This window comes from Panthera onca, chromosome A3 (assembly GCF_046562875.1).
Source record: "Panthera onca isolate mPanOnc1 chromosome A3, mPanOnc1 haplotype 2, whole genome shotgun sequence".
Lineage (NCBI taxonomy): Eukaryota > Metazoa > Chordata > Mammalia > Carnivora > Felidae > Panthera > Panthera onca.
Genome location: NC_138341.1, coordinates 96,847,383 through 96,861,542, shown reverse-complemented (window position 1 = coordinate 96,861,542; position 14,160 = coordinate 96,847,383). Strand labels below are relative to the sequence as shown.

The following is a 14,160-nucleotide window of genomic DNA, read 5'->3' as shown; positions in this document are numbered from 1 at the left end:
TTCTTTTTGAGTAGTTGCCCTAGTGATTAAAACATAGATTTTTTTCAAGTGTATTTTTTTTTTTTTAACGTTTATTTTATTTTTGAGACAGAGAGAGACAGGGCATGAACGGGGGAGGGACAGAGAGAGAGGGAGACACAGAATCGGAAGCAGGCTCCAGGCTCTGAGCCATCAGCCCAGAGCCCGACGCGGGGCTCGAACTCACGGACCGTGAGATCGTGACCTGAGCTGAAGTCGGACGCTTAACCGACTGAGCCACCCAGGCGCCCCTATTTATTTATTTTTGAGAGACAGAGTGCAAGCAGGGGAGGGGCAGAGAGAGAGGAAGAATATCAAGCAGGCTCCACACTGTCAGCCCAGAGCCCAATGTGGGGTTTGAACTCATGAACCGTGAGATCATGATCTGAGCCAAAATCAAGAGTTGGACGGTTAACCAACTGAGTCACCCAGGAACCCATAAAATATAGATTTTTACCTTTTTACAGTCTAATTATTACTGTACTTCATCAGATAAAATACAGAAATCTTACAACCATTGGTTCATATCCCTCTCCCTCCATCCTATATGTTAGAGTTCTATGTATTTCTATATCTACATATATTACAGACCCTATGAGAATCATCACACGTCTGTCCAATTTCCAAAGGAATCTCTCTGAGATGAGAACAAACCCCCAAACACTCAAAAATATATACAATGGCCCCAAGGAAGCAAGGTTTTTCTTCTAAGTTGGCTAGTAAATGCCAGCTTCTTTTTGGTATCTATTTTTAGGCTAGGGCAACAGTCACCTGGAAGTCATTTTTAAAGCCTCCTCTTCACCAGAAACATCTGATAAACAACGAATCACCTAAATGGAACCATTCACTGTATTTAAGTTGCCCATACTCCTGTTCCTTCACTTTGAATACTCAAAATAGGCTGCTAGAAAATCCAGAAATGGGTACCCACCAGGCTCTCAATTTCAAAAGATAGCATGGCACGGTCAAAAAAGACATACTTCTGACTTTGAAAGAATTATAAGTGGTCCACTTTCCCACTGGCTACTGCCAGCCTTCCATGCAAAGTTACTAAGTGAAGTTGTAAGAAATTGCTGATTTTATTGACTCCCCCCCTGAAGTTAAGACTTTGAAAACAACTTTGTTTTGGTGAATATAGAAAGTCCTCTCCACGTTGAGAAATGTTGCTTTCAGTGTTTTCTCCACTCTGCCACTTCTTCCCTCCTCTGCAGGTTGCATTTCTTCATTCTTATTAACGCTAGACATTTAGCAGCCACTAAGTATAGGACTGACACAAGCAGTCAACCCACCTCCTGTGATGACAGCAGGGCCCCCTCACAGGTGACACAGTATTTCAGGTGAGCTGGATTCCCTGTGCCACAGGTGCGGCAGATTATTTTCTCCTTAAAAAGAAAGAATAAGAAAAACATGTTCCTCTGAGCAAACAACCATGCAAAGAAATCCTTGAGCAGTCTTTTCAGTCAATCAGCCATCTATTGGCCTTTTTTTTTTTTTTTTAACACTCAGGATTTGTTTAGGAATTATTACAACATAAACAGTGTCAGAAATTTGAAAATAATTAAAAAAATTTATTTATGTTTATTTATTTTTGACAGAAAGAGAGAGACAGAGCATGAGCAGGGGAGGGGCAGAGAAACAGGGAGACACAGCCTGGCTCCAGGCTCCGAGCTGTCAGCACAGAGCCCGACGCGGGGCTCGAACTCACAGACCACGAGATCATGACCTGAGCCGAAGTCGGACACTCAACCAACTGAGCCACCCAGGCGCCCCCCTGAAAATAATTTTAAAAGAAACAAAACCCAAATTGAAGAAACAAACTGAAAATGAGTGTTCATTTGGCCTTAAAATGCAAAATTTTACACTGATTATGTGTCAGTTTTTTGAGTTTTTTTCCCCCCCAATGTGGAAAACATGATTGTTGGCTCTCTGTCTTATGGCTTGAACAATAAACACAAAAGTCCAAGACTAGCAAAAGCTGATCTAGGCATTTACAAACAATTTAACTCTTGGGGCACCTGGATGGCTCAGCCGGTTAAGCGTCAGACTCTCGATTTCAGCTCAGGTCATGATCTCAGTTTGTGGGTTCAAGCCCTGCATTGAGCTCCACACTGACAGCACAGGGTCTGCTTGGGATTCTCTCTCCTTCTCTCTGTCCCTCCCATGCTCTGTCTCTTTCTCTCTCTCAAAAAATAAACAAACTTAAAAAAAAATTATAAGTAATCTAGCTCTTGGACTGGGGTTTACCCCATGGGGCTTCATGTTAATGAATTTAGGTTTGCTCTGTACTTTCTCACTCAGAAATGGAAAAATGAAAAGACTATCTTAGAAAATAAATGGTAATGGGGCACCTGGGTGGTTCAGTTGGGTTAGTTTCCGACTTTGGCTCAGGTCATGATCTCACAGTTCAAGCCCTGCATTGGGCTCTGTGCTGGCAGCTCAGAGCCTGGAGCTTGCTTTGGATGCTGCGTCTCCCTCTCTCTCTCTGCCCCTCCTCCGCTCGTGCTCTGTCTCTCAAAAATGAATAAATGTTAAAAAGTTTTTTTAAAAAAGAAAAAAGAAAATAAATGGTAAGTGCAACTTTCCAAGTCAGGAAACTGAGGATAGGTTGCAATGCAGAAAATGGAAGGGATGAAGGGACAGAGGGAGAGAGAGAGGAAGGGAGGGAGGGGGAGAGGGGAGGAAAGAGAAGGAAGGAAGGAAGGAAGGAAGGAAGGAAGGAAGGAAAGAAAGAAAGAAAAAGAAAGAAGGAGGGGGGAACAAAGAAAGGAGGAAAGAAAGAAAGGAAAAGAAAAGAAAGACTAAAATAGTCTAACTAGAGTTCAGCTATCAGAGGTTTGCTAACAGCTGTTCAGTCACTGGACCATTCTGCACTATCAGGATACTATTCCCTTCAATTATCAATGACCAGTGGCACACAAATGTTCCTTTCTACTCCAGTGTCTACATTTCCCAGGTGTCCTGAAACTGACACCATGTGTTCTGAAGCTCGACAGGCAAAGAAGACCATTAAGAGAAAGGAAATCCAACTCCCAAGGTTTTAGTTCCAATGCCACTAGGAAGGCTCTGAAGTCCCTGACCTTTCCAAGCCTGGTTAATTCCACTCTAGTAGAAGATTCCAAGTTCTTGCAACTCAAAGAACTCCTAATGTGCAAATGGCCGGCTGACTGCTATTCAAAATGGCAGAGGATCACAGACTTGCTCTCAATGGATCCTGACACTCCCTGGTTCCAGCATTTTTCAAAGTTGCTTAAAGTCTCTGTAGCATGATCTACAGCTGCCAGAGCTTTTCTGTGAGATTTAAGGCTGTGATCTTCCTGAACATGTTGCCTCAGAAAAGATCTGGTGACACTTGTTGAGAAGTGAATCAAATTTCTTGTCCCTGTGTTAAAAAAAATACTAAGATCAAACAAAAATAACATAGCTGTTTGCTGCAGGAAATATTCTGGAAAGAGTGTAAACCAGTAAAACTGCTTACTTATTAAGTCCAACAGCTTACCTCAAGACCCTCACCTTGCAGGACCCACAATCCAAAATCAGTATATCTTCACATTGTTAACATTTGTTTGTGTGCATTCACGTGTGCACATGTGCATGTGACCTGGTAACACCAGAATCTACTCTCTTAGCAAATTTCTACTATACAGAGATGGATATGTTAATTAGCTTGACTGGAGTAATTATTTCACTATGTACGTGTATATTAAAACATCATCACCTTAAGTATATTAAAGTTTTATTTAAATAAACTATTTTTAGGGGCACCTGGGTGGCTCAGTTGGTTGAGCGTCCAACTGCAGCTCAGGTCATGATCTCACAGCTTGTGAGTTCGAGCCCCGCGTTGGGCTCTGTGCTGAGAGCTCAGAGCCTGGAGTCTGCTTCAGATTCTGTGTCTCCCTCTCTCTCTGCCCCTAACCCACTCATATTCTGTCTCTGTCTCTCTCAAAAATAAATAAACATTTAAAAAAATTTCTTTAAATAAACTAAATTTAAAACTAGCATGTCACAACTTTGCCCAATCCAAACTAACTCTGCCCTATCCCAACCCTGCCTTGCAAAACTCCCTTAGATTTTTTTTTAATTGTAGTTTTATTTATTTGAGAGAGAGAGAGTGTGTGCACAGGGGAGAGGTAGAGAGAGAGAGAGAGAGAGAGAGAGAATACTCAGCAATCACCCAGGTGCATCACTAAAATCCTATAAATACCTTCCCCTGCCTTCTCCCTTCAGAGACACTACCAAGACAAAGTACCAGTCTACCTTACTGTTATCAGGTCCAATAAGCATAGACGGTGTTTCTAATGGTTTTGGTGGTGGCTTTTTAATACATGTCATGGCTCACTTCCTTGAAGAACAGTGACCATAACCCACAGATAGAAATAATTTTACATCATAATCACTAACTCATAGATGTCGATAGGGATGACTTGGAATTGAGGCCACCATCAGACTACCTTAAAGAAGATGCCACACATCTATAATGAGGCCTTTTTTTTAAAAGTCAATACTTCATTGGCCTCCTCACCCACAGCATTTGCAGTATGTCTAGTTGAATGGTTCTAAGCAATTTGGTGGACCCAGTCAGTTACTGGGGTAAAATTTTTCCTTGCGAAGTAGCTGGAAGATAAGAATAATTTTCTGATCTAGATGAAAGGCTTTGACAAAATGAAGTGAGGAAGAATGTAGTAGGTCATTGCAAACTTCAGCTCAAAGTGGATCTTGTAACAGATGCCAAGCTAAAGTTCTGCTTGATGCAGAGCTGTGGTCACACTGGCTTCAGCCCCAAATCATTGTGTCAGAGGTGGGGGTCCCATAAGGAGGTAGCTGCCCCAGTCATGTGAATCATCAGAACTTTTTCACTAATAACTTCAAGAGGATCCCTGCCCTAAGCCTCTCAGATTTTGGGAACCCAATGTGACTGGAGACCTGGAGGTATGCTATATATTGCTAGTTGGAGTCCCAAGAAAACTGATGATCTCTTGGTAAAGGAAAGCTCACGTATTCTGGTGAAATACGAGATGCTCAAATTAATTTTTAACTTTAGAGAATGGCCAGTGGGATACATTTGTTTAAAAAGCAAAACAAGGGGTGCCTGGGTGGCTCAGTCAGTTGAGCATTTTACTCCTGATTTCGGCTCGGGTCACGATCCCAGGGTCATGAGATTGAGCCCCATACCAGGCCATTGCACTGAGCGTGGAGCCTGCTTAAGATTCTCCCTCTCCCTCTCCCTCCCTCCCTCTCTCTCTCTCTCTCTCTCTGCCCCTCCCCACCTCTAAAATAATAAATAAATAAAAACCAAAACAAATCCAAATCCAAATGTGTGAATATATATGCATGTTTCTGTGCATTCTAAAAAATACATAGAAGGGTATTTATTATCATCAGTTATTTCTGGAGGATAGAAATAGAGGTGGGTGGGGAAATTATGCACTTCTTTGTATATCTTGGGACTATTTCACTTGTTACAAAAAATTAGAGAATTTTTAAAAGTGTAAAATCCTCTCTTATTCTGAAATATAGGCAACTGTGCCAGAGAGTAAATGGAGAAACTTCTGCTACTATAGCTTCTAATCTTGGCAGAAAAAAAAAAAAAAAAAAAAAATATATATATATATATATATATATATATATATATATATATATATATATACATCCCTCAGCATTGACAAGTCCTTTAAATCAACAGAAGATCGGTCCGTAGCAGCAGACTGTGGGCAGGAAGAGGATGGATGATGCTTCGTGCACTATGTGGAGTGAGATGGAGAACAACACAAAAATAACAGTCCCTGCTGGTGCCTTGGGGAAGGTAAGGCTGTTGGCTTCTGTCAACAACAGGAATTCCCACTGACCTTGGAGGTGCCTCTCTGGGTGAAAATGTTTTCTAAAAATCCACTGCCCTTGGGGTGCCTGGGTGGCTCAGTCAGTTAAGCGGCCGACTTCGGCTCAGGTCATGATCTCATGGTCCGTGGGTTCGAGCCCCGCGTCGGGCTCTGTGCTGAAAGCTCAGAGCCTGGAGCCTGTTTCAGATTCTGTGTCTCCCTCTCTCTGACCCTCCCCCGTTCATGCTCTGTCTCTCTGTCTCAAAAATAAATAAACATTAAAAAATTAAAAAAAAAAAATCCACTGCCCTTGTAACACTTGGGAAAGCCTCTGGGATGCAGATTCTCAGCCCAGGGTTTCCAAACAGGTATCCTGTGAGTAGAGGCAGCAATACTGATTGGCCATAAAAATCGGGAATTTTCCTTTAAGATCAGATGTTACGGTGATAAAAGTCTCTCTAGAAAATCAAGCCTGATTAAATCCTGTCCCTGCTTTCAACCCTTCAGGGTGCACTGGGAGAAATCTGAGCTGCTAAGTATGGTAGAGAAGGCGCCATCTTGGGGCGCCTGGGTGGCTCAGTCGGTTAAGCGGCCGACTTCAGCTCAGGTCAGGATCTCGCGGTCCCTGAGTTCGAGCCCCGCGTCGGGCTCTGGGCTGATGGCTCAGAGCCTGGAGCCTGCTTCCGATTCTGTGTCTCCCTCTCTCTCTGCCCCTCCCCCGTTCATGCTCTGTCTCTCTCTGTCTCAAAAATAAATAAAACGTTAAAAAAAAAAATTAAAAAAAAAAAAAAAGGCGCCATCTTGCACAGCCCACAGCACCCCCAGCATTTCTGCAGCTCAACAAAACCAAACTGTTTACAGAGTTTTGAAGCACACCCTGCAGTTTCCAGTCTCTGGACATCTTCCTAGAATGCCCTCTACTCCACCCCACTGCCAACACACACATGCTTATACACACAAGCCACTTTTCTTTGTCCCATCCCTTCCCCATCTGGCAAACGCTTGTGCCTCCCACGATATCCCTCGGATGACACCCCCTTTTAAAAGCTATCCCTGGCCCCAGCCCCTGGTAAGAGTGAGTGAATTCTCTCTCTGTGCCCCCACCCACCCACCACGACTGCCACCTCCACCACTGCAAGTGTGTGCAGGCACAGGGGCAGTGGGTCCAGGGATCAGAGCCCGGGGAACGTTGGGTGCAGAGGACCAGAGAGTGGTCCAGGAAGCAGCACGCTGAGGAAAAGTCACATCGAAGGTGTCTTTGAAAAATCCCTTCAGCGCATGAGGGTTCATACCGGAGGTGCAAGGCAGAACTCAGAAAAACAGTTGAAGGAAGTTTCATGGCTGCACCATGGTGAGGGATGCCAGCAGCCTCAGACTAGGCCTGAATGCCTGTGACCCCTGGAGACTACTCCTTCCTCAGACCCCTTCCCTCAATCTTTACTATTCAAGGGACCCTAAAGTGAGTATCCACTGACTATAATACCTCAGGCTCTTACCACTCCCCTCTCCATCCATCCAACAAAAAAATTAGTAAATTTTCATCTACCTGACCTTGGCCCAGCCAGTTCTTCCACACCTCATTTCTGAAGGCTTGCACTGCTTGGAATACTTAAAAACCTTTCAGAGCCTAAATGTCCATCAACTGACGAATGGATAAAAAAATTGCGCTTTATATACACAATGGAATACTACGTGGCAAGGAGAAAGAATGAAATATGGCTTTTTGTAGCAACGTGGATGGAACTGGAGAGTGTTATGCTAAGTGAAATAAGTCATACAGAGAAGGACAGATTCCATATGTTTTCACTCCTATGTGGGTCCTGAGAAACTTAACAGAAGACCATGGGGGAGGGGAAGAAGAAAAACAAAATGGTTAGAGAGGGAGGGAGCCAAAACATAAGAGACTCCTAAAAACTGAGAACAAACTGAGGGTTTATGGGGGGTGGGAGGGAGGGGTGGGTGGGTGATGGGTATTGAGGGTACCTGTTGGGATGAGCACTGGATGTTGTATGGAAACCAATTTGACAATAAATTTCATAAAAAAAAAAAAGTCCTAAAAAAAAAAAAAAAAAAACAACAAAACTTAGCAGAGAAAATGAGAGAAATCTTGAGAGTGCAGGCAGGCATGTCCAATTCAAGAATGTCTAGGAGAGGAAAGAGGATCATTTGGGGAGTAAATAGCTGAATGGTTAGAAAAAGTAAAAAAGATGTGGTTATCTCAGTCAAGAATCCTTAAGCAGAGCGGCAAATAGAGATTCAGAATTTCCTCAGTATCCAAAGTCCCCTTATTATAAAATTTTTACAAAACTTTAATAAATACGTTTAAACATTTTATCTCATATTAGTGGCATAAAATAAATATTAAGTATATTCAGAGTGTATTAATAAACAACTTCTTATCAAATTAAAAAAAAAAAACTTTCAGAGTGAAGGGGAGCTTGGAGGTAGAAGAAAAAGTGGATTTGCCTTTTCTCCATTTGCCCAAATGAAAATCCGCAAAGTGACTTAGGAGTGTTACTATTTCAACTGACATTAAATCTATGCATTTTCCTTATTACTAAAAATGCTTGCTTTTTTATGCCTCAAATTCTCTTTGTTAAATCTATTTTATTCTATAGTGTCATTTACTTGAGATTAAAGAGAAGGTGAATGGGACTATACATTGAAAAATGGAGAAAAGATACAGTTGTATGCTTAGTGATTCTACCAAAAATATTTTCATGGTATGACATTGTCTAGCAAAGTTTTCTGAATATATATGATGATGATATTTAACTTTTTTTTTTGACTCTTGTTTTTCATCCATATGACTATAATTATTCTTTTCTGTATAACAGGGGCCCATAAACAAATAAAGCGAATAAGAGCATAAAGCAATTTTAAGGACATGAGTAAAAGTTCTTAATTGCAATGTTCAAGTTTAAATACATAAAGTAAAAGACTGTCTAAGTTGGGGCGCCTGGGTGGCTTAGTCGGTTAAACAACCAGCTCTTGATTTCGGCTCAAGGTCATGATCTCATGGTTTGTGAATTCGGGCCCTGCATCGGGCTCCACAGTGTGGACAGTGTGGAGTCTGCTTGAGATTCTCTCTCTCTCTGCCCCTCCCACCTCAAAATCAATAGATAAACTTAAAAAAAAATAAACTCTTAAAAAAATTGTCTAAGTTAGCTGTATGCATTTTGGCCTTCAAATCCAGGTTCAGGGAACACATTGCCTTGTATCTCTCTTACATTATAGATCCTATTGGCAGGTCAAACTGTTGGGCAGCATGCGTTCCCAACCATTAGAATGGATTTTGTTCACAGATATTAGTTTATCAATTGTTCACCAACTCCACCAGCTAAAGACATTTAACTGCTTAATATCATTTTCCGTATATTTTATTCATGCTTTTACAGAATCACGTTTCATTACCTTCAAGCGGAGGCTGGCCTGTGGCTGCAGCTGTAGAGTAAGAGAGGCCTCACACACCACACAGATGGGAGTATTCATGGGCACCATGTTTCCACACTCTGCACATAAGCCCATCTGCACAAAGAAAGAGGTTTGTCTTGGAATGCAAAAACCGAAGGTATAAGTAGATCTTAGAATATAAGATTTGATTTGCTTTTGTAAAAAATGCTTTAAAATAATTACCTTTAATCTAATTTTGTTTCTTTTGTGAGTAAAAAATGTTTATTGTGGAAAACAGGCGTGTGAAAAACAGAAAAGATAAGATATCTTTGGGACACCTGGGTGGCTCAGTCGGACAAGTGTGTGACTCTTGATCTAGGCTCAGGTCATGATCTTGCAGTTTGTGAGTTCGAGCCCCATGTCAGGCTCTGTGATGACAGTGCAGAGCCTACTCGGGATTCTGTGTCCCTCCCTCACTCATGTGAATGCACTCTTTTGTCTCTCAAAATAAACAAATTTAAAAACAATTTTTTTAAAAAGGAAAAAATATCTCTTTTTTTCAAGTTTATTTTGAGAGAGAGTGTGTGTGAGCAGGGGAGAGCAGAGAGAGAGAAGGAGAGAATCCCAACCAGTGTGGAGCCTGATGCAGGGCTCGAATCCATGGACCATGAGATCATGACCTGAACTGAAATTAAGAGTCAGATGCTTAACCAACTGAGACACCCAGACACTCCTTATAAGCACAGTGGAGTAAGGAAGCCCACAGATCCTCTCTCCAAAAAGCAATTATAAAGTTGGATAAAACTGGGGAGCCTGGAGGTTCAGTCAGTTAAGCATCCGACTTCAGTTCAGGTCATGATCTCAGGGTTCGAGAGTTCGAGCCCATATCAGGCTCAACACTGACGGTGTGGATCCTGCTTGGGATTATTGTTCTCTTGTGTTTCCCTGCCCCTCCCCTGCTTGTGCTTTCTCTCTCTCTCTCTCAATATAAATAAATAAAAACTTAGAAAAAAAAAAGTTGGATAAAACTGCCATTTTGGATACAAAATACAATCATTTCAGACTCTGAAAGTCACCAAAGGCACACAAGAAACTGAAAAGCGGTGAATTTCAGATAAAAACACTACAAGTCTACATGGTTTCTGCTTGAGGCTATCCCCACCCTCCCTCAGCTCTGTTAGTGTGGTAGCCTCACTGGGGCAGAACAGACTGCAGAAACCAGCAGCTGCTGATAGGCAGGGCTCACTTGATTTGGAGGACTGTTCAGATGACAGTCTTAGTGGCAAGCAAACATGGAGGGCCAGTGGCTCTACTAGCCTGAAATCATGGTCCTGTTTGAGGCAACTAGCTAGGGATTTAACAGAGAGTTCCAGGAAGAAGGTCAAATATAGGGGGTTTGAGAAGCTCCCCATATACCCTTAGTTGAGTGGAGGATATGCACATGTGTGGCATAAACCAGAGTGAACGTAAGCCACTAACACATCTCTGGCTGATGGAGGCTATACACGGAGATTCAAGGGAGTTCAGCATAAAGTAAAAGCTGGGGCAGACTTGTAAACAGCCTGAAGCTTGAATGTTAGGTCCAGCCCACACACAGATCCCTCAGCAGAGAGTGGAAGCCTTACAGGACTAAGGTATTTGAGCACAACTTCTGGCCAACATTCAGTTGAGCTCTAAGCTATGCAGACCCAGGGGTGATCCAGACTTATAAATAAATAAATAAATGAATGAATGAATGAATGAATGAATAAATAAATAAATAAATACCTGATATCAGTGGCCATACATTTTAGGGGAGACAAACATGAAAAATTTAATCCCAGTAAACAACAACAAAACAAAACAAAACAAAAAAAGAAAAGAAAAAAAAAACACTAGGAGAAAAAGTCAGAATCCAGAATTGTTACGATATATTATATAATCTAAAATCTCCAGAATTCAAGAAAAAATATGAGGTATGCAAAAACCAAGAAAGTGTGACCTATAATCAGGGAGAAGGAAAAAAAAAAAGCCAAACAGTTGGATTTGGCAAAGATTTCAAAACAGCTATTACAGAAATGTCAAAAAGAACTAAAGGAAACCATATTTAAAAGATTAAAGAAAGTATGATGACAATGATCTGAAAAATAGGGAATCTAAATAAGGATATAGAAATTATTTTTTAAAAACAATCATATTAAAACGTGGAGTTAAAAATTAAAATAACTGAAATGGAAAAAAAAAAAATCTCCAGAGGGATTCAACAGCAGGTCAGAGAAGACAGAAGAAAGAAGCAATGAACATGAATATAGTACAATAGAAATTTTCTGATCTGAAGAACAGAGAGAAAAAGGATGGAAGAAAATAAACAGACTATCAAACAAGCTGTGAGACAACATAAAACATATCAACATACATGTAAAGAAGTCCTAGAAGGAAGGGAGAGAGAGAAAGAGGCAGAATAAGAATCTGAAGCAATACTAGCCAAAACTTCCCATATTTGAAGAAAAACATTAATCCCAAGAGAGATAGACACAAAAAAATCCACAGTTAGACACAATATAGTACAATTGTTGAATGTCAAAGAGAAAATCCTAAAAGTAACAAGAGAAAAAATGACTTATCACATACATCAAAAACCACGGAGGTCAGAATGTAGGAGAATAATATGTTCAAAGGGCTGAAATTAAAAATAACTGTCACACAAGAATTCTACATCCAGTAAAACTATCTTTCAAAAGAGGATGCAAAGTAAATGTTCTCGGATAAACAAAGGCAGAAACAGCTAGCACACATGCCTTTAGCAAAGGAGGTCTGCCAGGCTGAAAATAAGCGACACTAGATTATGACTTGAGTTCACAGGAAAGAGAAGATATGAGAGACCAGATTTCATAAATACGTGGGTAAATATAAATGAGTGCATAAACATCTTCTCTCATCTTTAAATGATGTAAGATTGTGTAACACTGCATTTTCAGTTCATAACGTATATGGATGTAATATGTAGGACAATATATGTTACAGAAAAGATAAGTAAGTGGGGAGGAAAGGAGTTTAGCTGTCACCCACTGGATGGTGGGGAAGTTCAACTGGGGTGACATGGACCCAAACTGGCAAGAAAAGAAGCAAAAAACAGAGTCCAATGAAACTTGTTTGGAAATCTCCCTCTGGGGAGCCCGTAGAACATGCTGGGAAGCCACGTGCAGGCATGCTGCTGAAACTCGCTGGCAAACGGCCCACTGGGATGCCTGAGGACTATCTGGAAGCTGGCTGGCATGCCAGTGAAACTCACTGAGCAGCTGTCCATGGGGTGCCCCCGAAACTCACTGGGGTTCAGCACAACTGGGTTCCTGTAGGTTAGTGAGCACCGTCAGAGCAAAGAGAGTGTAAAGCATACCGGAACCAGAAAGAAAAGCCAAGCCCATTCTCCTGCAGTGTCCCTCCAGCAGCAATGTCCCTCTACTAACACAAATGAACACGTAGCCAGCTGGCACAGGAGAAATGTATAAAGGGTCCTGCTCCAGCACTCACAGGGCAGGACAATGAAGGGAGGACCTGGAGCTGTAAGGTGACTTCTGCATCTCTTATGAGACTGAGTGTCTTGGATCTAAGAGCCAGGAGGAGGCTCCACCCCTTCGAATCCCAGAAACCCAGCTGAGAGCAGGACACAATAAGTAGTTAATAAATAGTTCAAATTACAAAGCTGTTTATATATTACAGCATATTAACAAATATTATTTTGGGGGACAATATAGATGTTTCAAAGTTCAGCTCATCATTTAAAATATTTATAATCTCTGGCAACTTATCCTCCCTGCTCTGAAAATCTGTTTTCAGGCAAGTGAAAAAGAACGGACGCTGCACCGACGAATGAATATAAGCAAGGAAAATTAAAACTGACAGAAGCTGTTCATATTTTATTTGCTGTTTTATCTTCTTTATGAAGTTCCAAATATGTTATAGTAAATTAAATTAGCTTCTACAATAGTCTTGAGCAATGAATTAGAATAAATTATAAAAAGATACCTGTTTAGATTCTGACCCTTTGCTTGAAGATAGAACTTAATTCTAGAACTCAGCTTGACCCCACTGAATTAGTGGCTTTTTCTTGTGACTATCTTTTTAAAAATGGTTATTTTTCAGTCCACATCACAGGTCCTTTTATTTCATTTTGTAAACCCTACTCCAAAAAACCCTAAAGAATCAAGTGAATAACAGATAATACATTTCAATGAAGGTTTTGATTGTTAGTAAACTGAGTATGTTTTCTAACTAACTATAAACTTATTAGTAGGTTAATACCAATTATTATCTACACTTAACAGCCAAAACTTTTTAACTGATCAATCTATAGCTTATACAAACAGCATCTTTGGACAAAACGATATATCTTATAGATATACAGACTTGTAACAAATACCTCTCTCCATTTATTTCCAGAATATATTTCCTTAATGTACCCAGGTCATGAACTGAAATATCACATGAGTGGGAAATACATATTTATCCATTCTTATTTATCATTGAAACAATAAGGCTTCAGTCTCCCTCTGAGCCTGTGCTTCTGTAAGGCCACCTGCACTGGCATTGCAAATAAGGTTTTTCATTCTTGAATGGAAACTAAGGCAACTTTTAAGGTTTTGGGGTTTTCCATCCTGAAGTAGGAGACTGGATAGTAAGGCATGAACCTGCCAGTAATTTTTTCAACAAATATTTATGTTTGTGGATCACGTGTCCCAGGTACAATGCTACTGCTGCTATTAAAGATCAGATAAACCAACGAAAGGCATTTTTAAAGATTCTGCTGCTCACCTGAGCTCCTTCTGGGGGTGGGAGACGACAGCCAAATATGGGCGGGACAGGAGAGCCGCATACTTGACAGAAGCGAGCAAAGGGGTCAGATGGGCGGGGGGCCAGGCAGTGGGCACACCTACAACAAAATAGGTTCCTCATTGGC

The 14,160-nt window shown here is 41.1% G+C and overlaps 1 protein-coding gene across 7 annotated transcripts in view; it reads right to left on the bottom strand.

Annotated features, from left to right (window-relative positions):
• Positions 1–14,160, bottom strand: part of DZANK1 (double zinc ribbon and ankyrin repeat domains 1) — a 78,413-nt gene that overhangs the window by 28,146 nt on the left and 36,107 nt on the right. For all 7 annotated transcript variants that reach the window (XM_060611349.3, XM_060611327.3, XM_060611321.3 and 4 more), the window contains 3 exons: positions 14,016–14,133; positions 9,246–9,359; positions 1,308–1,400 (listed from right to left, as the gene is read on the bottom strand). In XM_060611349.3, the coding sequence (XP_060467332.2) occupies positions 1,308–1,400; positions 9,246–9,359; positions 14,016–14,133 (325 nt within the window). The remainder of the gene's footprint in view (positions 1–1,307; positions 1,401–9,245; positions 9,360–14,015; positions 14,134–14,160) is intronic.